This window comes from Quercus lobata, chromosome 4, assembly GCF_001633185.2.
Source record: "Quercus lobata isolate SW786 chromosome 4, ValleyOak3.0 Primary Assembly, whole genome shotgun sequence".
Lineage (NCBI taxonomy): Eukaryota > Viridiplantae > Streptophyta > Magnoliopsida > Fagales > Fagaceae > Quercus > Quercus lobata.
In genome coordinates, this window is record NC_044907.1 from 67,536,360 (window position 1) to 67,561,251 (window position 24,892).

The 24,892-nt window shown below is 38.1% G+C and overlaps 2 protein-coding genes across 2 annotated transcripts; one reads left to right on the top strand and one right to left on the bottom strand.

Annotated features, from left to right (window-relative positions):
* Positions 1-16,953: 16,953 nt before the first annotated feature.
* On the top strand, positions 16,954-18,245 carry LOC115983648 (F-box protein CPR1-like). The gene is made up of 2 exons (XM_031106379.1): positions 16,954-17,145; positions 17,455-18,245. Exons 1-2 carry the CDS (start codon positions 17,036-17,038, stop codon positions 18,203-18,205), a joined length of 861 nt encoding a protein of 286 aa, XP_030962239.1. The 5' UTR covers positions 16,954-17,035; the 3' UTR covers positions 18,206-18,245.
* Positions 18,246-22,059: 3,814 nt separating this feature from the next.
* Positions 22,060-24,498, bottom strand: LOC115985671. The gene is made up of 4 exons (XM_031108587.1): positions 23,896-24,498; positions 23,407-23,788; positions 23,204-23,301; positions 22,060-22,884 (listed from the first exon to the last, which is right to left on the bottom strand). The coding sequence occupies exons 1-4, from the start codon at positions 24,496-24,498 to the stop codon at positions 22,060-22,062; spliced, it is 1,908 nt and encodes a 635-aa protein (XP_030964447.1).
* Positions 24,499-24,892: the final 394 nt, after the last annotated feature.

Genomic DNA, 24,892 nt, shown 5'->3' on the forward strand with positions numbered 1-24,892 from the left:
ATTCGAGGACCTAGCATAACTTAGTTTCTGTTTAACAATTCAATATGATAGGATGTTAATTTCCACTAAGTTTGCGATCCGAGGACCTGGCATAACCTAGTTTCTGTTTAACAATTCAATATGATAGGATGTTAATTTCCACTAAGTTTTGCGATCCAAGGACCTAGCATAACTTAGTTTCTGTTTAACAATTCAATATGATAGGATGTTAATTTCCACTAAGCTTGCGATCCGAGGACCTAGCATAACTTAGTTTCTATTTAACAATTCAATATGATAGGATGTTAATTTCCACTAAGTTTGCGATCCGAGGACCTGGCATAACCTAGTTTCTGTTTAACAATTCAATATGATAGGATGTTAATTTCCACTAAGTTTGCGATCCGAGGACCTGGCATAACCTAGTTTCTGTTTAACAATTTAATATGATATGACAGGATGCAAAATTTACAGGATGCATATTTGACATAAGTTAAAAGAGAATATTTGAATTGAAACTTCTTACTAATAATAATACCTTCTGAGATTATTTACATTCCAGGGATGGAGTATAGATTTTTCATCTAGGTCCTCTAGATAGTAAGCCCCTATTCCTGCTACAGAAGTAATCCGATATGGTCCCTCCCAATTGGGTCCCAGTTTTCCCCAATTTGGATTCTTAGTGGCCCCCAGGACTTTTCTCAGCACCAGATCTCCTATGGTTAACGGCCTCATCTTCACATTGCTGTCGTAGCCTTGCTTGAGTTTGTGTTGGTAGTAAGCCAGCCGAACTATCGCGCTTTCCCTTCGTTCTTCAATTAGGTCTAAACTTTTTTCCAGCATCGCATCGTTATCACTTGAAGAGAATGCACTGGTCTTTAACGTTGGGAATCCAGTTTCCAAGGGAATAATGGCCTCGGCCCCATAAGTCATAGAAAAGGGAGTTTCCCCTGTCGAACGTCGGGGAGTTGTCCGATATATCCAAAGCACATGTGGCAGTTCTTCCACCCATTTCCCTTTCGCGTCATCCAGTCTCTTCTTAAGCCCATTAACGATAACTTTGTTAACAACTTCAGCTTGCCCATTGCCTTGCGGATAAGCTGGAGTGGAATATCTGTTTCTTATTCCCAGTTCTGAACAATATTTCCTAAAGGCATTGCTATCGAACTGGAGCCCGTTGTCCGAAACAAGAGCTCGTGGGATTCCAAATCGCGTAACAATGTTCTTCCAGACAAACTTCTTCACATCTACATCCCTGATATTCGCTAAGGGCTCAGCTTCAACCCATTTAGTGAAGTAGTCTGTGCCGACCAGCATGTACTTCTTGTTTCCTATAGCTTTAGGAAAAGGGCCGACAATGTCCAGCCCCCATTGCGCAAAAGGCCAAGGGCTTGAGAGTGGGTTGAGAACTCCTCCTGGTTGGTGAATATTCGGAGCATATCTTTGACACTGGTCGCATTTCTTAACGTACTCCTGCGCTTCTCTATGCATATTCGGCCACCAATAGCCTTGCGTTAGTGCTCGATATGATAGAGACCTCCCTCCTGTATGGCTCCCACAAATGCCCTCATGCAACTCTTCCAGGATTGATTCTGCTGTCTCAGGAGGCACACAGAGCAAGTATGGTCCAGAGAAAGACCGTCTGTACAGCTTTTTATCCTCGGACAACCAATACCGAGGTGCTCTTCTTCGTACTTTCTCGGCTTCCACCCTGTCCTCGGGCAATGTGTCACTTTCGAGAAATTTTAATATAGGGTCCATCCAGTTTGGCAACGAATTAACTTGACGGATTTGGCAAACCTCCTTTTCTGGTGAAGTGGGAGTACACAAGTCTTCGACGATAATTATCTGAGGGAAATTTCGTACTGAGGAGGTGGCAAGGGTCGCCAAGGAGTCAGCGTGGGTATTCTCCCCTCGTGGAATATGTAATATGTCGAAAGATTCGAACTCAGTTTGCATTTGCCTGACCCGATCTAGGTATCCTTGCATCCTTGGGTCTCTGGCCTCCAGTTCTCCGGTAACCTGGCCGACGACCAGCCTTGAGTTCGAGAACAGTTTCACCGCCTTTCCACCCATTTTACGGACCATACTTATTCCCATTATCAAAGCCTCGTACTCTGATTCATTGTTAGTGGCCGAGAACCCTAGCCTTAACGATTTCTCTATGATGACTTCTTCAGGGGACATCAAAACCAATCCCAATCCGGCCCCCCTCTGGTTTGCGGCCCCATCCACGTACACTTTCCACACAGACCCTCCTTGGGCGGATATCACGCTAACCGATTTTCCATCCATGTGATCTTGATTCCTACTAATTTCCTCAGGGCACTCAGCGAATTCAGCTACCAGATCGGCGAGAACTTGACCTTTTACAGAGGTGCGGGGCAGGTACTTGATATCAAAAACACCCAGAATCGTCCCCCACTTGGCAATTCTGCCAGTGTAGTCGGCACTTCTAAGTATAGATTTAAGAGGCCATTGGGTCAAAATAACTACAGTGTGAGCTTGAAAATAGTGCGGAAGTTTGCGTGTTGCATGAACCACCACCAGTATAGCCTTTTCCAATGATTGATATCTCACCTCGGCTTCATGGAGGGACTTACTTACATAATAAATTGGCCTCTGAACGCCATTGTCTTCTCGAATCAAGACGAAATTGACTGCGTGAGGAGCTACCGCCAAGTAGGCATACAACACCTCATCCACCTCAGGGCTAGACATGATCGGTGGCTTGGATAAATAGTCTTTCAACTGTTGGAACGCCTCAGCGCACTCTTTGGTCCATTCGAATCCTTGCCACTTATGTAGCAGGTGGAAAAAAGGACGACACTTCTCAGCTGACCTGGAGATGAACCGGTTCAACGCAGCAGTCATCCCAGTCAACTTCTGCACCTCTTTTGGGTTCCAGGGCGCCTGCAAATCGTTAATAGCCCTAATCTGGTCTGGATTCACCTCAATTCCTCTATGGGTCACCATGTACCCCAAGAATTTCCCGGAGCCTACACCAAAGGAGCACTTCGAAGCGTTTAGGCGCAATTTGTGCTCTCTCAATATCCCAAAGATGTTAGTAAGGTCCCCCACATGTTCAGCTACTACTTTACTTTTCACGACCATATCATCAATATAAACTTCAATACTTCTGCCCAGCTGTGGCTCAAACATTTTTGTCATCATGCGTTGGTAGGTAGATCCAGCATTTTTCAAGCCGAAAGGCATCACCTTGTAATGGTAGTTCCCAATCGGGGTCACGAAAGTAGTTTTTTCCTGATCATCGACGGCCAGCGGTATTTGGTGATATCCTTGAAAGGCATCCAAGAAACTCATCCTAGGGTGCATCCACCAACTGGTCAATCTTGGGCATAGGAAATGGGTCTTTAGGGCAGGCCTTATTAAGATCGGTGAAATCAACGCACACTCGCCATTTCCCTGTTTTCTTCTTTACTACAACCGTATTGGCCAGCCATTGGGGATAAAAGACTTCTTTAATAGCCTCAGTCTGTTTCAGCTTGGCGACTTCACTTCTGACTGCCTCGGCATGCTCTTTCGATGGTCGCCGAGGGATTTGTCTTCTAGAGGGAATGGCAGGGTTCACGTTGAGCCGGTGACAAATGAAACTTGGGTCTACTCCTGGGGCTTCATACAGGTCCCATGCAAAGACGTCCACATTGGCTCGGAGGAACTCCAGCAAACTCGCTTTCTCTTGCAGAGGCAGCTTAGCCCCAACTTGGAAGAATTTTTCTGGATCATCAGCGACAATCACCTTTTCCAGATCTTCACACTCCACCCCATTGGTTAGTATGTCTAAACCCGACGCTGGGGGCTTTAATTGCTATGACTCATTATCGGCTGTAGCCGAGGTTTCTGCCTCTGGCCGATGCTGAATGGCCGCTACTTGGCATTGCCGAGCAGCCACTTGGTTCCCTACTATCTCCAGTACTTGGTCTCCGGATGGGTACTTCACCTTCTGATGTAGGGTGGACGAAACCGCTTTAAGTGTGTGAAGCCAAGGTCTGCCCAAGATAGCCGTATATGGAGAATAAACATCTACGATAATAAAATCCACCTCCACCACCTCCGTGCCTGACTGTACGGGCAACCTGATTAGCCCCATAGGAATGACCAACCTTCCCTCAAAACTGACTAGAGGGGAATTATAGGTTGTCAAGTCCCCCGGTTTCAAACCTAGCCCCTTGTACAAATCCGGATACATCACATCCGCTGCGCTCCCCTGATCAACCATCACTCTTCGGACATCGTACCCACTAATCCTCAGCGTGACCACCAGGGCATCCTCATGGGGCTGTATAGTTCCAACCAAATCTTCATCTGAAAAACCCAAAATCAAAGGGACACGCCTCTTGGCCCTCTTCGATGCTTGAGAACGATCCTCGGCGGGGAATCGGGACACCGACGACACTCTTGTGGGGTAAGAACCAGTCCTTCCCGGGGCCGCAAAGATGACATTGATCGTTCCCCGGGGTAGCCTTGATGAAGCATCCCCCCGCACCTCAGAACCTGCCTGGCTCGCCCTTCCGCTGGAATGGTGCAAGAGTTACTTTAATTTCCCTTTTCGGACCAACTGCTCCAAATGGTCCCATAAATTCCTACAGTTGTCTGTCGTGTGACCATGGTCTTGATGGTAATGGCAATACAAACTCGGGTTGCGCTTTGTAGGCTCTCCCGCCATCCTGTTCGGCCATTTGAAGAATGGCTCATCCTTTATCTTCTCCAAGACCTGCTGAACAGGCTCCCGAAACACTGCATTAACGGCCTGGGCATCTGCCGAGGCTGACTGCCCAGCGAAGTCCCTCCTTAGTCGATTATTATAACGATCCGACCTGAAATCCCTTCTCTCCTGAGGGATCAATTTGGCCTTTCCTTTCCCCTGATGTTGATCCTCCTCTATTCTCTTGTACTTCTCTATTCTGTCCATCAGCTGCCTCCTCTATTCTCTTGTACTTCTCTATTCTGTCCATCAGCTGGCGCACACTGGTGACAGGTTTGCCCGTCAAAGATTTCCTCAAGTTGTAGTCAGCTGGGAGACCGGTTTTGAAAGTGGTTATAGCCACAGCGTCATTCTTCCCCCCTATCTCGTTAAACATTTCCCAGTACCTATCCGAGTAGCTCTTGAGAGTCTCACCCTCTCGCATAGACAAAGTCAACAAGAAGCCCAGAGGCAAAGGAGTTCGGCTGCATATAATAAAGCGAGCGCCAAAAGCCTGGGTCAGTGCTTTGAAGGATCCAACAGAATTGGCCCTTAAGCCATTGAACCACCTCATCGCCGTTGGACCCAAACTCGATGGAAAAATCTTACACATCAGAGCATCATCCCTGGAATGAATAACCATCTTCTGGCTGTAATAACTTACATGTTCCACCGGATCCGAGTGGCCATCATACAGAGAGAACGTAGGTTGATTAAACCGCCGAGGATGGGTCATCTATGCTTCTTGTAAATGGTGATTTGGAAATTTGACTCAATGCTTTGTTCATCGCATCGTTTCCCAAGCCCCTGCTAGTGGGACTTTTACGCCTACGCCTATGACGACGCTCCTCTTCGTAGGAGAAAGTTTCGCTTTGCGGAGTCCTCGACCTCCGCCTGTAACTAGTTCCATCCGACTCCCCGGATGATGGTTCGGAGCGAGGTGGTGAACGTTCCATTCGTGCATGGCGTAACTCTCTCTTCAAGTCCGCAATCTCACGTTGCAGATCCCCATCATGCTTCACGTGGGAAACGTGACTCTTCCCGCGTGTACGGGTTCTCGTGGTATGAGTAGTATGTATGCTCCCCTCCTGGACTTCCCTCTGTTCGGGACTCCTTCGAGGACCACCATGCTGAGAGCCCCTTGACTCCGCCTGATGCGGGCTGACATCACCCTGATACAGCCCTGCTGCGGGGTGAGGCAGTTCCACTCCTTCTATCGAAAACGTTGTATTAGAGGTTATACAAGCTAACACAAGCTCTTCCCACAGACGGCGCCAATTGTGAGGACACAATTTAGTACCGAACCAAAACAGTAATGGGTTCGTACGTAAAGGGCCCAGACAATATGATTTTTAGAGCGTGGGTGTAAAGAACTAGGCTAACCGTAATCTATCCTCCAAAGACTCACTTTCATGAACGTTCAAGGTTTTTCAGTTAATACCCTGGATATTTCTCCCTAGTGACTAGTACAAGTCCTTTTTTCTCTTCTCCCTTTCTTCTCTCTACTTTTCGTCTCTTGTTCTTTTTTTCTTTCTTTTTTCTGTCTCCCCCTTTTCTTCCATGTTCTTCTTTTAGTTTATATACTCCCCTTTGCGTTCCATCCTTACCGCACACGTGTAGGTTGGACCCGGAGGATCCCTTTCTGTCCCATCCCGTTCCCCTGGGAACTTCCTATGGGCAGCTGTAAGGCTGCTTCCTTACTGTTCAAGTATCACCTCCACATTAATGCGGCCAGAGAGTTGGTTGGGAGGTCATTAATGCGGAGGCAGCTGTTGTTACAGATATTTGTTGGCCTTATCTCTTTCATCCGTAGTCGGTTACTCTTATCCTTTATGGTGACCTAATTCTGGGATCGGATCGCAGTAAGACCACGTCCCAGCCTTCCTCGGACGCGATCGTCCTCGGACGCATACTGCCGAGGAGTATGGCATCTTCGGATGGGCACGCGTCCTTGGATGGACCTCAGGCCCCGCAACCCTGAATCAATTTCGAACCCTACGGGCCCATTAATCGACCGGCCCCCACAATAGATATTGGGGTACTTTGGTTATTCTAGTGGTTTAGAGAATATTTTTGGTAATTTTAGAGGTTTTGAGGTTTTTTTTTTTTTTTTTTTTTTTTTTTTTTTTTTTTTTTTTCATTTTTAAGGTTTTAGAGTATTTTTCATCATTTCAAAGGTTTCAAGGCTTAGAAGTTAGAACTAGTAGAATACGGTAAGTATGCCACTTTGGCCATGTGTGTCCATTATGTACATTTGGCTTAAATTCTCTACTCCTTAAGACCAGAATTAATTGGGTCTGGGGGTTTACTTCTTGACCCAAAACGTGTGAAATTTTAGGTATCAACAATTGTCAAAGCCTGGCCAATCCAGCTTACCGTACAAGCAACTTGGAGATAAACACGATTGAATTTCATTTGACATGCGGAACTTGATCCTCTAACAATTTTTATATTGGGTATCAAAATAATGGAGTGCGAAGTTGTTGCCAAATTTGAAAAGTGAGCTTGTTGAAAATTTTATCCGCAAAATTCCAAAAGTCATTTATTTTAAAAGAAATTTCTATGTCAATTTTTTACTTTGATCAGATTCTCCAAAAAAACAGATACAAAAGTTGAATTTGCTCTGAAGATGGAGTTAATGGATGTTAAGAGCATTCCCATTAACTGTTTTATAAAAATTCCATTTTGACATACCAAAAAACCTACTTTATTATTTTAGTACATCATTTTACAATATCCCATATATCACGTGTTTTATTCTTCAATTCTATATATTAAAATAATATACTAATTCCACAATTCATAATACAAGTACACATCCAATGGGTTGTGGCCACCAACAACAACCACAGCCGCAACCATACAACCATCAGCAAACCCATACTACTACCACAACCATACCACCACCGGCACAAACCTATTAAGAAACCAACAGCCACCACCAGCATAAACCTATTACCAAACTCATACCCACAACAAACCCACAACCACCATTGGCACAAACCCATTGCCATCAACACCACAAACCCATAACCACCACCAGCACAGACCCATAGCCACCAATGCCACAAACTCACAGCTACTACCATTGGAATCCTCCCACAAATTTTTTTTAAAAAAATAAAAATAAAAATAAAATAAAATAGAGAGTGGTTTGAAACCCTAATCCAACCAATCAATCAATGACCCAAAACCTCGACCCATAACCCACACAACGCCGCTGAACACTGACCCAAAATGCCAAATCCACAACCCACACAACCATTGCCGAATCCACCATCAAATCACAAAAAACAAAAACAAAAACAAAAACAAAAACAAAAAAATGATAAAGATTGGCCTGGCTTAATGCTTTAGCCTGGGTTTCGTCGGAGAAGGAGGTAGAGACGTTGAGTAGAAGGGGAGAGAGAGAGCAGAGAAATGGTTAGAGGCTCAGAGCAAGAATGAGAGACAAGGAAGAAAGACAAGGAAATGAGAAAGATAGAAAAAATAAGAAGAAAAGAAAGCAGGCCCCACCTGAATAAAAAAATAATTACGTTTTACAATTCGTGAACAGTGCGATCTCAAATTTGAGATTGCACTGTTCATCAATGCCAAATATTATGGCATTTAAAACGCCTAATGAAAGTGGTTTTTTAGTGTTTGGTGTGTCAAATGCCAAATATTTGGCATTTGACAAACCTGATGAGAATGCTCTAAGATGTATAAGTGTATTTGAAGAACTTTTTTTGCTATTTATTTGATTTTTACCAATAATTTTGTTAAGTAGCCTCAAATTAAACTATTTTCCTTAGTAGCCTTATTTAGAACTCAAGTATTTGATAGTCGAATTCCAATTTAAAGAACTCCACTTTGAAACTCAAGTTCTACTAAAAACTTGAAAAAAAAAAATCTCAACTTAAAGTTTTTCTCTACAGAATTTGGGCCTTTGAGACTCAAGTTACCTCTTGGAAAACAACTCAATCTCACACCAAGCTAAACTAGGAAAGTTAATAGGTGTTTTTCTAACTCATTTTAAGGTCTCTACCAAACATAGGAAAATGAGATCATTTTAAGGGAAATTACACTTTACCACCTTGAACTATACCCATAATTACACTTTACACTCTAAACTTTTCAAATGTAGGTTTTGCACCCTAAACTAACTCTTGTTATACTTTGTATCCTGACGTCAAGCTTGTTGTTAACTTGGACGGAAAAGTATGACATCACGCTAAAATACCAAATTGCCCATCTCCTTAATCTCAAAAATTAAGGAGAAATTACACTTTAACACCCTAAAATATACCCCCGATTACACTTTGAATGATAAACTTTGGATTTCTGTCCAAGTTAACAACAAACTTAACATTAATGTGTAATGCGTAACAATGATTATAGTTTAAATTGCAAAACCAGCATTCGAAAAGTTTAAGTATAAAGTATAATTTGGGATATAAACTATAATGCTTTTTGAAAAATAATTCATACATTTTCCAAAACCAGACAACCATTAAAAAACCAAATGTAGTTCTAGAATTATTGAAAGAGTAGTGTTTATTTCACACTTATTATTGCACTATACACACATTTTTTGCATTGAAATTGTAACTTGTAGTCATAATTTCAACTCAAAATCACAATTCAACAATTTTAGTGAAAAAAATATGTATAATTTTATTTTTTATTTTTTATTCTCTGGAGGGAAAAGTTTGTGTATAATTGTGTGTAAAAAAATTTAGAGCCCGTTTGTTTAGGTGTATTGAGAGAGCTAAATGCCTGTTTATCAAATCGTAGAAATCAGCAGATGTTTGGCTGGGCGAAATTTGTGGGATTGCGTTTTTGAATCAGTAGATTTTCATGTTTTAGGAAAGGCAATTTCCCGTTGCGATTTTGATATCGCGCGATTTGCAAATCGTGATTCCGCCAAAAATTTTTGCTGAAAACCAAAAATAGCCTTTAGTCCTCTCCCTTTACCGTTGCATCTCCAGTCCTCTCCCTTCACCATATATATCCTCAGTCCTCTGCCTCAACGCATCAACTTCACAAGGATTGGTTCTCTCTTCAACATTTTTGCTCTGCTCCGTGTATCCTCGTTCTTCATTGCAATTCCAAGTAACTATTCTCCATTACCCATCTTTGAATTTATGATAAATATTTGGGCTTTTGGCATGTTGGTTTGCACTATTTGATCTCAAAATATTAGAATTCAAAGATGATTTGTTGTTGTTTTTGCTCTGCTCCGTTTATCGTCGTTCCGATCCACCAATTACAAAATCATAGTAGATAGGGACAAATTTCTATTTGATGTTTAAAGGAGATATGGATTCTATCTTCTTAGCATTAGATAATAGCAATTACACATTATGATGAATGTTTGCCTCAGAAGAAAATGTTGGAACACTACCCTCTGTGGTTTGCTAGTTTTTGAATGTTTGCCTTAGAGTAATCTTTTAGAAAAGATAAAATGAACTAAAATTGTTGTGCTGTCTTTTGCTCATGGATCTTAACTCTGCTTAGAAACTCAAATTTTAGTGGCTATAGTGATATATTAGTTGGGTTTTGTGCATTGAGTGGCTGTGATAACAATTAGATTTTTATGGTTCTGTTGTTAGCACAAGTTAAAGTTTTTGGTGTCCTGTTGCCATTGTGTGTATTAAATCTTATGCAATCATCTTCACATGTCTCTTCCCTTGCTAATAATACTAGAAACGAAAATCACATTTTTGTATAATCTTAGTCTTGACTCATTGACCAACTTATCAATTTGTCTGATTCAGAAATACAAAACACAGCCAAAGAATTTCTCTCCATTTTCAACTGTCACCATTCTCTGTTTATCAAAGCTTTCAAGCTTATAAATTTTATCACATGGACCATTTGTATTACCATTTGTAACTTTGTGGCTGTAGAACTTACCTAGGAAACTTACTCCTACTATGCAATTTTCTCATGGGTTTGGCTATAGAACTTGTTGTGTTTGGTTGAACATTAATATTAACAAACTTATATTTTTTTTAGATGGGTAAGCCATCCCAAAATAGCTCAAATGTTAGAGCTCAATGGCCATCAAGAGTAATAACTATCTTTTGTGAAGCTTGTGTGGATAAGGTATTTAAGGATAATCGACCTAATACCCACTTTAGTAAAAAAGGTTGGACAAATATTATAGCAACTTTTGAAAAGAAAACTGGAAAGGAATATCCTAGGTCGAAGTATAAGCATAAATGGGATAGTTTGAAGAAAGATTGGGTACTTTGGAATAAGTTGAAGGGAAGTGAAACTGGATTGGGATGGGATGCAGCCAAAGGAACAATAGCTGCAACTGATGAGTGGTGGGAGAGGAAACTAATGGTATGTTTTGTATAACCCATTGTACATATTTTGTATTAGTAGATAAACCATGCTATTTGAGTTATTAATGAAAATATTCAAAATTGTAGGAGGTTCCTGAAGCTGCAAAATTTCGAGAGAAAGGTTTGGAGAATGTTGACTTATTAGACATTGTGTTTAAGGACATTGCGGCCACAAGAGATTTAGCATGGGCCCCCACCTCAGGTGTGTTACCTGATGATCTTGAGACACCTAAGGAGGGGTTAGGTGATACTTCTGCTGACTCATCTTCTCCAAATGATGATGATGACATTCATGAAGATGAGACTCCTAATCTCACACAACCACCTAACCCAACACAAAAGAAAGGAAAGAAGCGAGTTTTACCATCATCCACACAGAGTAAAGGGAAGAAAGGAGGAACGGCATTACAATTGATACAACAACTTAGTCGTATTTGTGATGTTGTCGAGTTAAGGAACTCAGCTTTTTCAGTGGAGCCAAGTAGTACTATTCATAATGTCATGGAACGCATATGCACCTTAGATGGCATTGAGAAGGGTTCCGAACTCTACCTCATGGCAGCATGTATTTTTCAAAAACGAGAGAAGAGAGAGATGTTTGTTGTAATGGAAGAACCATATTTACAACTTCAGTTTCTTCAAGAGGAGGCAAGATTGTTAGGAGGGCACTACTTTGGCACTTAGGGTGTTTTATGTTTTATTCTATGAATAATGTTTTATGGAAGAGAGATGTTTGATGTTTTATTGTTTTATCCTTTGAATAATGTGGCTGTTAGGGAGGTCACTACTTTGACACTTAGGGTGTTTTATGTTTTATCCTTTGAATAATGTTTTATGGAAGAGAGAGATGTTTTTAATAATTTATTGTTTTATCCTTTGAATAATTTATTTTTTATTCTAGATGGCATTTTTTTGGGTAAAATCTTTATAGTGGTCCAATTGACCTTTTTTCTCATAATTGTTAACACATAGCAACTTCAGCTTTGCAGACAGTATTGAAAAAAATGATATAGTTGGTTGTTTCTATTGGAAATCAAGAAAGAAGAAGGTTATGAAAAAAGCGTTAAGTTAGACCCAATTGTTACTGGTATATCTTGTTTTAGTTGTAGCTCTTAAATTTATTGTACTAAACTTGAACCTCTAGTCTCTAATTGACTGATGCCATTGTTTCTGGAAGTGTGAATTCTTGGCCTACATGTATTTTACTTTCTGCTAGAATTGGTGCTGGTTTTAATTTTGAATATAAAGCTAGAAATTTTGAATATAAAGCTAGAAGTTAATTCTTTTTCTTTTTCTTTTTTCAATTAGTTGTTCTTAACAGGGGTGATTGATTGTGACCAGCACAACATATTTTTTGTACACCCTGTGCCTATTAAATAGTATTGTCTACATTGGTAATGAGTAATTCTTTTCAGGACTGAATTTTTTTTACCAAGTACTTGGGTCTGGCTAAATATCCTTCCTTGGCATCCTTGCTATCCTTTTAAATTTGTATCCTTTGGATTACTTTGCTGCAAATCTGGGTTGATTAACACTACTGCTGGTTTGATCTTTGGCCAAATTATGTGTGTTAAGGAAGTGTAATTGAACACTGCTTGCACTTTACTTTGGAAGATTTAGTTGATGAAACAGTTTTATTTAAAAGCTATTAGATTCTTGCATATTTTCTTTTTATAACAGCCGATCCCATTACATATTTGTACATAGAAACCTTATGTTGCATAAGTTCCAAAATGAATTTCTTCTGTTACTTTTCAATTTCAAGTTTTCGTGACTTAAGAGAATTTTGTGGTTTCAACTTTCAATGCACGTGTATCAAAATTGGAACATCCATTAGAGGACAAACTTATGAATGTTTGTGCAAATTGTTGTGCTTATAGACATGTGAATGCATATCATGTTAGTTACTATTGCTTTTCTTTGACTAGGCTGCTTCTCCTACTCCAATAATTTGCTTTTTAACATTATTATTGCCAAGTGCCAAGGTCTTAGCTTTTGTATTGATGTGATTCAGCAGCCAAAGTGACCATAAAGATTGCTTGGGTTGTTACAAATAGTGTTTTTGTTAATGGTTTTTTAGTTGATCTTTCTTCAATTTTTTCATGTGTTGGAGGTAGTATTGGTGCAGGTCTCACCTGCTTGAACTTATTGAATCAATACAGTCCATTTTCTCATAAATAAGTAGAGAAAATAACACTTCATAATGAAGTTATTATAGATTTTGTTACTTCAGCTGCACTTGGACTACCAAATTTTAAGATGTGAGCTAGTTCGAATAGAGTTACCTTGAGTTACATAGTTTTCAGGTTGTTATAAGTCCATATGGTTTGCAATCTTCCTGGCCTGATGTTAACTAGTATTTTTACATAAAAATGTGATTAATTTCATCACAAATGGTGTAACCTGTTTCTTCTTTTAAATGTTTGGTCATTTTCTTTATTGTGATTTATCTAATTTATTGCTATAATTTTTTAGGTGATATTCCTATGGATTACAATGATCATATTGATAATAGTGATGAAGATCATTCTTATGATGTGGATAACGATGAATATGATGATGAGGAATTATATGAACTTGTTGTTGCTGGATGTCATGTTGCAGTGACATATTATATTAAATATATTGATAAACAACCTTGTAGAGATTCTGAACAAACTGGCTATATGTGGTTGATGGATTGTTTGATGGGTAATGAAACGAAATGTTTAGAATGAAGCCACATGTTTTCCTTCAATTGTGTAGTGTTTTACAACATACATATGGGCTTCAACACACAAGGCATATTAGGCTTGAAGAGTCAGTAGGTATATGTTTAATGATACTTGGACAAGGAGCTTGTTATAGGATGGTTCAAGAAAGATTCCAATGTTCTGGTGAGACTATACATAGACATTTTCATACAGTTCTGAAACACCTTAACATAATGTCAATGGATATCCTCAAGCCTTCTGACCCTACATTTAGTGTAGTTCCAAGACATATACAGAAGAATCCATTGTACATGCCACACTTTCAGGTATTCATTTCATACATTCTAATTTGTTTCTAAACTTTATTTCCTAAGTATCTAAACTCTATATTCTATTTTAGGACTGCATTGATGCCATTGACGGTACACATATCCAAGTTGTTGTCTCGGACGACAAGAAAGCTTCATATTATAATAGAAAGGGCGTGACATCTTTTAATGTGATGGCAGCATGCGATTTTGATTTACTTTTCACATTTGTGATGGCTGGATGGGAGGGTGCAACACATGATACACGTATTTTCTTAGATACTATCCGTCAACAATCTGTCAACTTTCCAAAACCACCACCAGGTATATAAAATTTTTATATATTAAATATGTATGAAGGATATTATTTATGTACATTTTATATTTTTTTTCTTTTACTAGGAAAATATTATTTAGTTGATGCTGGATACCCCTTAAGGAAAGGATATTTGCCACCTTATAAGGGACAGAGGTATCATCTTTCAGATTTTCGACGAGCTGGTCGAGGGAATCACATAGAAGAGAGATTTAATTATGTTCACTCATCACTTAAAAGTGCAATTGAGCGAACTTTTGGAGTGTGGAAGAATAAATGGAAAATTTTGAAGTAAATGCCACCTTATGACATTAAGCACCAAAGAAACATTATAGTTGCTACTTGTGTTTTGCATAATTTTATTAGAAGACATGATAGGGAAGACGAGGGATTCAATTGGGATGAACATGGCTTGGGCAGACCAAGAAGCAATAGTAGTGGAGAAGGTAGTAGCAGACAGGCAAACGTTGAAAATATATAAGATGAGGAGATGAAATTTGTTCGTGACAAAATAGCTCGATCCATTTGCGGGTTGTAAACGATATTTTTATTATTTCTGTTTTGGTTTTTAATTTTTCGGATAAGAACTTTTTATTATTATTATTATAATGGATTTTCTAGTATTGATATTGTTGGCAATTAACATTTTGATATAATTATTTTCCTAATCAGTTTAATATCTTTTTCTTGATGAGTTATTTTTAATATTTTAAATTTGATAAACTTTTCTCCATGAATTTCAACAACAAAAACATCATTATTGTTGTTATTATTAATGTAATTGTTAAGCTTAATTACATATTTTCAATAATAAAAAAACATCAATCACAGGAAAAATGACAATATAACCTTCCAAAAATAGTTAAGTCCTTTTTTGGAATTTATACTCAAAACAGCTATTTTTAAAACAGCTTATCCAAACGCTTAATATGGTTTTAAAAATAGAAAATGCATATTTTCACATTTTTACCAAACACTTATCTGTGGTTTTTAAAATGGAGTTTTCAAAACGCACGTTTTAAAAACGTTAGTTTTAAAAACGCACCTTTTGAAACAGTTTATCCAAACAGGCCCTTAGTAAAAAAAAAATTGTGTAATAATACCATTATCTAAAGACAAAATTAAAAAAAAAAAAGGCGAAAACACTATTTTGATTCCTATATTTTGGAGTCATAGTTAATTTGGTCCCTACATTTTAGTAACAATCAATTTGGTCCCTATTATTTTGAACTTACAATCAATTTGGTTCCCACCGTTAACTCATTAACGGAAAATGCTTACATGGCACACAACATGCATAGTAGGCACACTTAATGCCTACGTGGCCACTGAAAATAACTGTAATAAAATTATTCATCATTTAGAAAATTCCATGTCAGCATTAAACAAAAAACCCAAAGCAGAAAAAAAATAATTTTGAATGGATTATTTTATAAAATTCCTTAGTTTTTCTTGGCAACCAAACACAGAAACCCAAAAACACAAAAATCGAACTCAATCCAGAAAATTCACAATAACCAAATTTTGTTTCAAGAAAATGAACTTGGCATTCGCGTACTAACTCGAACTTATCTTCTCCTCCTTAACCATCTGCAATATTAACACAATACAACACACATAGATCCGTCTCAAAATTTGATAAAACTTGGATTCAAATAAATAATTACACAATAGTGCACAAGAATGCCTCCTTGTAAGGAGGGTGAGAAGGTGGTCTTCTAAAAGCAAAAGGCTTGATGGCTTTATGCTCCTTGGCCTTCTTGGATTCAACCCAAGCAGGTACACAACTTGGCCCAATCAAACTGTAGAGTTTTTGAGCCATTGGATTCAACCTTAGCAAATAGCACCACCGCCAACATTCTCTCTCGAGAAGTTTCTCAAGAGGAAAAAGACCACTTCCACTAATGCCTTTGTTGATGTGGATTTGGTTATTATGAATTCTCTGAGTTGATTTTTGTCTTTCTAGATTGTTGTATTTGGCTGCCAAGAAAGAGCAAGAACAAACGGGACTCACTTTTTTTTTTTGGCTTAATGTGGATTTTTTTTTTAATTTTTAATTTTTTTTATACAAGATAAAAATTTTACTATAATCTAATTTATGTGTATATATATATGTGAAATTCTCTCTTAGAGACTTAAACCCCGATCCTTACCCCCCACACCTTACAAGCACTTATACTTGTGTAGTGATCATCGCACCAAAGGTGTGCGATGATAATTTTTTATTTAATACTGACATTGCATTTTTGAATGATAAATAATTTTTTTTGAGAGATGCTACGTCTATAATATTTTTATAACAAATCACAAGTGGTTAGTTGTTATTGGTTCAAATTTTAAACTAATGCTAAGATTACTTTTTTGCCCCAATAATAACAACTAGTAACAACTTGTCACTTAGGATTTGTTGTAAAAATGTTGTAAATATATTATTTCTCAATTTTTTATTATTATTTTAGTAGCCACGTAAGCATTAAGTGTGCTTATTGTGCATGCCGTGTGCCACATAAGCATTTTTCGTTAATAAGTTAACGGTAAGGACTAAATTAATGACAAGTTCAAAATAATAAAAACCAAATTAACTGTTACTAAAATATGGGGAACAAATTGACTTGGCTTCGTAGTGCCAGTCTACCAGAGGAGAAGAGCAGTGGAACTGAAATAAGTCTGTTTAGGTTACCGTTTTGGTCCAATCCCAAATGGGAGAAGCACGTCCACAACAACCGATTCTCCGACAAGGCTATCTTCCGTACGACATCGTACTGAACATCCTGGCAAGACTACCTGTGAAATCAGTCATAAGATTCAGGTGCATATCTAAATCCTACAACTCCTCAATCACCAACCCCAATTTCATCTCCACCCACCTTAAAAACATCAAGGATTCCCATGATAATGATAATGAAAATGATAATGGTTTTGTCATACACATGCCCTCTGACAACATTGGTTTTCAAAGACCAGTTTGTACGGTCGCTTTAGACCGCACTTTTGACAGGATTTCCGAGCTTGGAATCCCCTTTGATTTTCATTATATCTATACCCAAATAGTTGGTTCCTGCAATGGCTTGTTGTGTTTCGCCAATTCCGCTAATGTTGTATATTTGTGGAACCCCAGCGTTAGAATGTTCAAGAGGTTGCCTGATACTTGCTTAGGACAGTTAAAAGATGTTACGCTCGGATTCGCGTATCATCCCGAGAATAATGACTACAAGGTTGTGAGGATTTCGTGTTTGTCTTTGTTTACACATGAGATTGAGGTGTACACGTTAAGTTCGGATTCGTGGAGGAGTGTTGGAACCACCAGTTTGACAGCAACCAATGTTATGTTCTATGATAAAAACCATCCTTTGCCAATCCCATTGGTTAATGGAGCTTTGCACTGGGTGTCAAATGCCGTAGAAGGCGAAGAGAATCACAGGAGTAGGATGATTATGGCTTTTGATGTCAATAGCGAGCGATTCAGAGAGCTAGCACTGCCTGATGGGTCTGTTGATGAGAACACCTTCCAGACATTTCTTGCATTGTTCAAGGGGAAATTGGCTTTAATTGTGTGGGAACATAGCGAACAACCTGGCACCCAATACTCCATATGGGTGATGAAGGAGTACGGTGTGATTGAGTCTTGGAATAAACTCTTTGTTGTACCATTTGAAAGAGTAGCTCATTGCATTGCCTTTACCGAGTATGGTTCGCTTCTGGCTTGCTACATCAATGATCAAGTAGAGGCGCAGGGATTTAAGTTTGTATTAGTTGACACTGAAACTCTACATGAGAAGAAGGATCCTGATATCCAACATTATTCATCTGTAGCTACTTTCATGGAGAGTCTTGTTTTATTTGATGGAGCAAACGTGGTATCTTACTAAGCATATGGCGGAGTGTATCTAAGAAGTGAAGTAATTATTGGTATGGACGAATTGAAACCTTTGTTATTCCTTATCCTTTTAGTAGTAGGCGTGTTTGTCTTGCTAAAAGCTTGATTTTTACCCAGGTTTACATATCTTTTTGTGGCTACTATATATTAGTATTTGATACTTGTATGGATGGTTCTTGTGCACATATCAAAGTAGGACAGCATTAACAAAAAACAATATTTGGCCAACATAATCCTTTTTTGCTTGTGTGTCCCTCCGGTAGTGTTACAAAGAGCCACATTAGAGCTCTCCTGACATCAATTTAAAAGAAAAAATTACTAGAAAAACAGGAGAATATAAGAAGCTCTAAAACTGTGATTATTGAGAAGGAGAAGCTGAGTGCCTGTCAAGTGAGACTCTTACCATTCCATGCTCTTGTTCTTGCTTCCTTGTTTCAAGCTACATGTTCTTTGTTGGTTTCTATTCTACATTTTAACTGTAATTTCAATGATCAGAAGCTAATTTATATAACAGAGAGTCGGTTCCAAGATATGTGAAGTTGCTATGTCCTCCTGTCTCTGTCCTTTAACAGATATATCTAGATAAGGAATGCTATCATCTCATGCTTAGCTGGATTCAATCACATGTTTATGTCAGCGGATATGTGGATCAACATGTTTATGTGCTTAAATGGCGTGTTTCTGTTCATACCATTTTGTTCTTTATCCTAAACAAAGGTGCTATGATTTATACTCCTAAGGAAGTTTAAACAAAAATGTTTTAAAAAGACTCTCGATCTGCTTTTGGTTGTTGATTCTTTTGCTAGTTACTACTGATTGCATGACCATTTACATGTCCTCACCTTGGGTCATTGACTTAGTGACCTCTGAATGCATGAGTGGTGATTATTCGCTGTATTCTGAATTTGATATCATCTATAATGCATATTCGGCTCTTGTTCTCATTCTTAGTTAAGCCTCTTCGTTTACCAGTTGGTCTCTCCTTGTACTTTTTCATCCTTTTTTCAGTAAACTTGCATAATTACTATGTATTGGAAAACTTAGTAGATCTGAAAAATTGCTTGTATTCTGTAGTTTTCTTGATCTTAGGGTGATGCCTGTGAGCAACAAAGCGTTGCAAAAGTCTGTCAAACATGTACCAAATAGAGGATAATTGATAATTAATTTCTCCATGGCCTGCGGGTGTAACTCAGCCTTTGTACTAAATCATCACTATCAGGAGCATTAAAATGATCCATTTCCTGTTGATGTAAAGGATATATAAAAAATAAAATAAAACAATAATATATTTCTCATCTCAAAGCATGAGAAAGGTGAAAGGGGATATTTGAACAGAATAGACAGAATAAAGGAGACTAGAAAGGGTGCAAAAGAAAATTATCCCTTTGAACCTAGGAGAAGAGAATGGTGGCCCACTTGAATGTAGGATAAAGCTTGAGTAATGTAGCACTTGCTTGTCAACTGACAGAGATGAGTTACAACCCTGTAGAACACCATTTCATAATTAATTGTGCATTATCAATACTCTCTCTCTCTCTCTCTCTCTATATATATATATATATAAAAGGAGAGTTTGCCACTTTGCCACTATCCCATCAAAGCAGAGAACGAAGCAACCGTGTGAACATTGCTTTTGTTGAGCACTTATTTTGGTGAGTGGTGAGAACCCAAAAGAACTGAAACCTAAAGAGCAAAACAAGAAGACAAAGCAGTGGCAACAACCTTGACATTGGTTTTGTTTGATAGCTTCAGTGACATTTAGAGCGATCCCCCAGATACTTCCCCAAAAACCTTATCCTTACTTCTCACCAGACTTCACCTCTGGACTGCCTGCATGGTTAATTCCATACTACTATCTTTGATTTAATTTAATTCAATTTATTTATTTTAATATTTGTTATTTTTTGTTGTGGCTGAGGGATACTGGTTGAAGCAGTCATCCATGTCTCCCTATACAGGTTTATTCCTTTTCTTTTATAGGGGTTATTTTGGTTATGTTTGTGTTATATATATATATATATATATATATATTGGATTTCCGTTTAACTTTGTTCATCTATGTACTATGGTTCTCTGTTACTGCTATCACTTCTTGGGCCACTCACAGAAAAAAGGTACCACATTAGCTGAGACCATAATTTCCAACCTTTAGCATAGCAAATTGAATTTATAATTAATTTATGGCATAAATGATTTTGAATTATTTTATTGGATAGTGCAGAATTGAAGGGCAACTTAATCATATTTTGTGCAGGTAACATGTCATATTTTTTGCCTGTTTGCAGTGTGATTCCTTTATTTATTTTTTGCTATATATTTTGTGTTGCTTGTTTTAAATAGTAATTTATGCAATATTTAGTGATAATTATCATGCATATAATGACATGGTCACACTATATGTGTTGGATATATCATAAAATGGTCAAATTTTCTTGTTTTTGGTGCTCTCTTTTGCTCATTTGCTAATGTCTTAAGTTCTCTCTTTGTAAAACTTCATTTGATTCTTGAACTTAATCATCTGCAATGCATAAAATCAATTTTCTTTTTCTTTTGTTCTTTGTTCTTTTGTCTCCCCTTTACGTAAGCAATTTTTGGACCGTTCACTAACTCTCATTAGCACATTCAAAGTGATAATTTTTGTTTAGGTGAACAAAGTTAAATCAGTGCAAACCACATGTGGACTAATATGTAATTATCCCCCAATTTTATTATCATTTGGAAACGTAATTTAGGAGTTCTTTATTGTCGATCATCTACAACATTTTGAGTGGCTGACCAATTGCTACACCATTGTTGATAATAGTCATTGATTTGATGATTTACCTATACCTTCTTTTTGACATTGAATGAAGTTATTTAAGTGTATTTGTAGACCATGTAATTGTTTTCTTAGGCTACAGAATTTCATTTATAGGTTTCATAATTGAGTCCCTTTTTCTCTGTTAGGATCTCTTAGTTGCTGAAGTTAGTCGTTATCACTTATCTATAAATATTAACATAGAAAGTTTTTCTAGACAAAGGAAGTAAAATATGGCTCCTATTCCTATTTTGCAAATCTAGTCAATGAAAGAGATGTCTTGCCCACTCAGTAGACCAAAAATTTGCTTCATTAACTAAATCGTCTTTCATCCTGGAACCATAATCATTACATGAAACAATCTTGTTCTAGGCCCTACTTGGACATCATTTACCTATAAGTGATAAATGCAATCTGTTGAGAGTGTAGGTATGCACTTTGTAAATGGACATTTAAATGCTGTAACAGGTGATGATGTTGTTGGAAAGTATTATTGGGAATTTCCTAGTGATTTCAAGGACGCAGCTTGGAGTTTTAGACAGCAAACAAATTATTGCATCATTTAATAAAATAGTCTTCTCATAAATCATCGTTTGCTAAAATATTTTACTATTACTAAAATATCGATGTAATTCTTTAGGCTTCTTTGTGTCCATTTATATATATATATATATATATTTTTTTTTTTTATAGGTAATAACAGCTTTATTGATAAAAAGAAAGCACAATGAATTTACGATAGTAAACTCACTGCATTGAAAAGAATACAAACCAATCAAAAAGAAAGGCTAACAAAATTAAGGAAGTCAAACAAAGAGAGACAATGCGTAAACCCCCCAAACCCGGGACCACTCAAACAAAGTCCTGAGAAGTAAAGACTTCACACAGTTTACAAGTCTCTCAGTTTCCTCAAAAGTACGGGCATTGCGCTCCTTCCAAATTAACCACATAATACAAGCTAGAACCATATTCCACACTTTTGAAGTGTGACTCCCCAACCAATTCCACCATGCAGTAAGCAGAGAAACAACATTCTTCAGCATCACCCACTAAACCCCAAACAAACGAAGGACTTCACTCCACAAAGTATAAGCATACTTACAATGGATCAATAAATGATCCACAGTTTCCTTTTCACATCGACAAAGGTAGCACCAATTCACAAGAGGTAATTTCTTCTTAACAAGGTTGTCTATAGTAAGAAGCCCATCCCTAGTAGCCGTCCATAAGAAGAAAGCCACCCTTTTAGGTAACTTAACACACCAAATGCTCTTCCAAGGAAAAGACACCACCGGAGCTGCTAGCAATGAAGTATAGAAAGAGCGCACATTGAAAACACCACTACAATTCAATTGCCATATCATGGTATCATCACCCCTCCTAGGTAACTTGGAAGAGATATATGCAAAGAAATCATAAAAGATCCCTGTCTCCCAGTCTTGAAATGCATGACTGAAACATAAGTTCCAACTCCTACCACCCCCATCCGGAGCATAATCAACCATTTCTGAAATCATAGCTTCCTTGTTCACAGCAATACCAAACAATGCCGGATATAAATCTTTCAAGGCAGTAAGGCTACTCCAAGGGTCATGCCAGAATCTGATACGAAAACCCTCTCCCGCCGCATACAACACATGACCAAAGAAACTCTCAGCCCCCTTCCTAATGCTCTTCCACATACCACATCCATGAGTCCCTCTAACAACTTTAGTACACCATCCCCTACTGGCCTCCCCATATTTGGAAGCTATAACTTGCCTCCATAAACTTGTGACCTCATTCCCAAATCGCCAGAGCCACTTCCCAAGCAAAACTTGGTTAAATAGCCCAATTTTCCAGATCCCCAAGCCACCAGACTCCACTGACCACAACTTTCTCCCAAGCAACAAGTGAGAATTTAAAGACCTCTTTAGATCTCCCCCAAAGGAAATCCCTCTGAATTTTCTCTAATCTGTCCGCCACATGTTGTGGAATAGTGAACAAAGATAAATAATAAGTAGGGAGACTTGATAAAGTACTCTTCAATAAAGTACTCTTCAATAAAGTAAGTCTACCTCCTTTCGACAAATATAACTACTTCCAACTTGCAAGCTTTTTTTCTATCCTTTCAATGATAGGGTTCCAAATTGAGGAATCCTTATAATGTGCCCCCAAAGGCATCCCCAAATAAGACATGGGTAAACAGCCTACCTTACAACATAAGATACGAGCTAAAGCATCCAAGTTCCCAACCTCACCAACCGGCACAATCTCACTCTTGCCAACATTTACTTTCAGTCTTGTGATAGCTTCAAAGAAAATTAGAACCATATGAATATGTAATAATTGTTCCTTTGATGCATCACAAAAGAGAATAGTATCATCAACGAACAAAAGGTGAGAGATATGCAAACCTCCACGTGTATTGGGATTTGCTTGGAAACCACTGATAAAGCCTCCATCTTTTGTCCTTTTCAACAACCTACTCAATACCTCCATTACCAATAAGAATAGGAGTGGAGATAAAAGATCCCCTTGGCGAAGACCACGAGAGCTGCTAAAGAAACCAACAGGAGACCTATTAATAAGGACTAAAAAACGAGCAGTAGAAATACACATCTTCATCCATCTCCCCCACTTCTCCCCAAAACCCATCCTCTCGGTAAGGTAAAATAAGGCACTCCAACTCACATGATCATAAGCTTTCTCAACATCCAATTTAATAATCACACTAGGAATACCACTCTTCAATCTACTATCCAAGCATTCATTTGCAATAAGAACAGAGTCAAGTATCTGTCTTACCCCAACAAAAGAATTTTGGAGTTGGAAATAAGTTTATCCAACACACAACGCAGTCTATGTGCCAAAACCTTTGAAAGTAGCTTGTACAAACTACCCACCAGGCTTATTGGGCGGAAATCTCTAATATTGACTGCACTAAGCTTCTTGGGTATCAAACACAGAAAGGTGGCATTGAGTGATTTTTCAAAGATAAATTCTTTGTGGAAGTCTGCAAAAAAAGCCAAAATCTCCTTCTCAAGAACACACCAGCATTTTTGAAAGAAAGCCATAATAAAGCCATCTGGATCGGGAGCCTTATCACCCTTTGCCTCCTGTAGGGCTGCAAGGATCTCCTCCTTCTCAAACTCCCTTTCTAAAGCAATTTGATTGGTTTCATCCAGATTTACAAACTCTAAACCATCAATAGTGGGCCTCCAAGATTCGGTCTCTTGATACAAGGCCTTATAAAAACCCACCACTTGATCCTGAATTGCAGACTCATCCTCATACAAAATGCCCTCAACCTCCACACCTCTCATAGTATTTGTACGTCTATGAGAATTAGCAAGCCTATGAAAAAATCTAGTATTATTATCCCCTTGTTTTAAGTACAAAGCTTTCCATTTCTGCCTCCAAGAAATCTCCTCCAAAGAAGCTAAATACTCAATATTAGCCTTTATCTCAACCCTTCTTGCACTATCTTCCAGTGACAAAGTTTGCATCCCTTCTCTCAAATTTAGGTCCAGAAGCTCAGACAGCAAGGGTTTTTTCTTAAAAGCCACATCATAAAATATGAAGTATTCTTTTTCAATAAAATTATTCTTATTTATCTATCTATCTATCTATCTATATATCTATATATATATATATATATATATAATAAAATAAATGTAAGTGATATTGTGGAAATGTGCTTACTTTCAAGCTTTTGCTATTAAATTGATCTATTTTAACATTAAGTAATATTTGACAGATTAACATTATAGTATGCTTATTAAAATGAAGTCGTCTAATAAAGCAAGAACGTGCCATCAACACTAGTACTCTTAAAAAAGTTCATCAAACACAATAATATTAATATGCTAGAAAGACGAACATGCTTCAGCCTTTCATTTG

Coding starts and splice junctions, on each gene's coding strand:
- LOC115983648 (XM_031106379.1), top strand. CDS start 17,036: ATGGGAGAAGCACGTCCACAACAACCGATTCTCCGACAAGGCTATCTT. Junction 17,146..17,454: donor AAATCAGTCATAAGATTCAG/GTGCATATCTAA, acceptor GTGGAACCCCAG/CGTTAGAATGTTCAAGAGGT.
- LOC115985671 (XM_031108587.1), bottom strand. CDS start 24,498: ATGCAAACTTTGTCACTGGAAGATAGTGCAAGAAGGGTTGAGATAAAG. Junction 23,789..23,895: donor ATTTCCGCCCAATAAGCCTG/GTGGGTAGTTTG, acceptor GGGGTAAGACAG/ATACTTGACTCTGTTCTTAT. Junction 23,302..23,406: donor AAATCCCAATACACGTGGAG/GTTTGCATATCT, acceptor TTTTCTTTGAAG/CTATCACAAGACTGAAAGTA.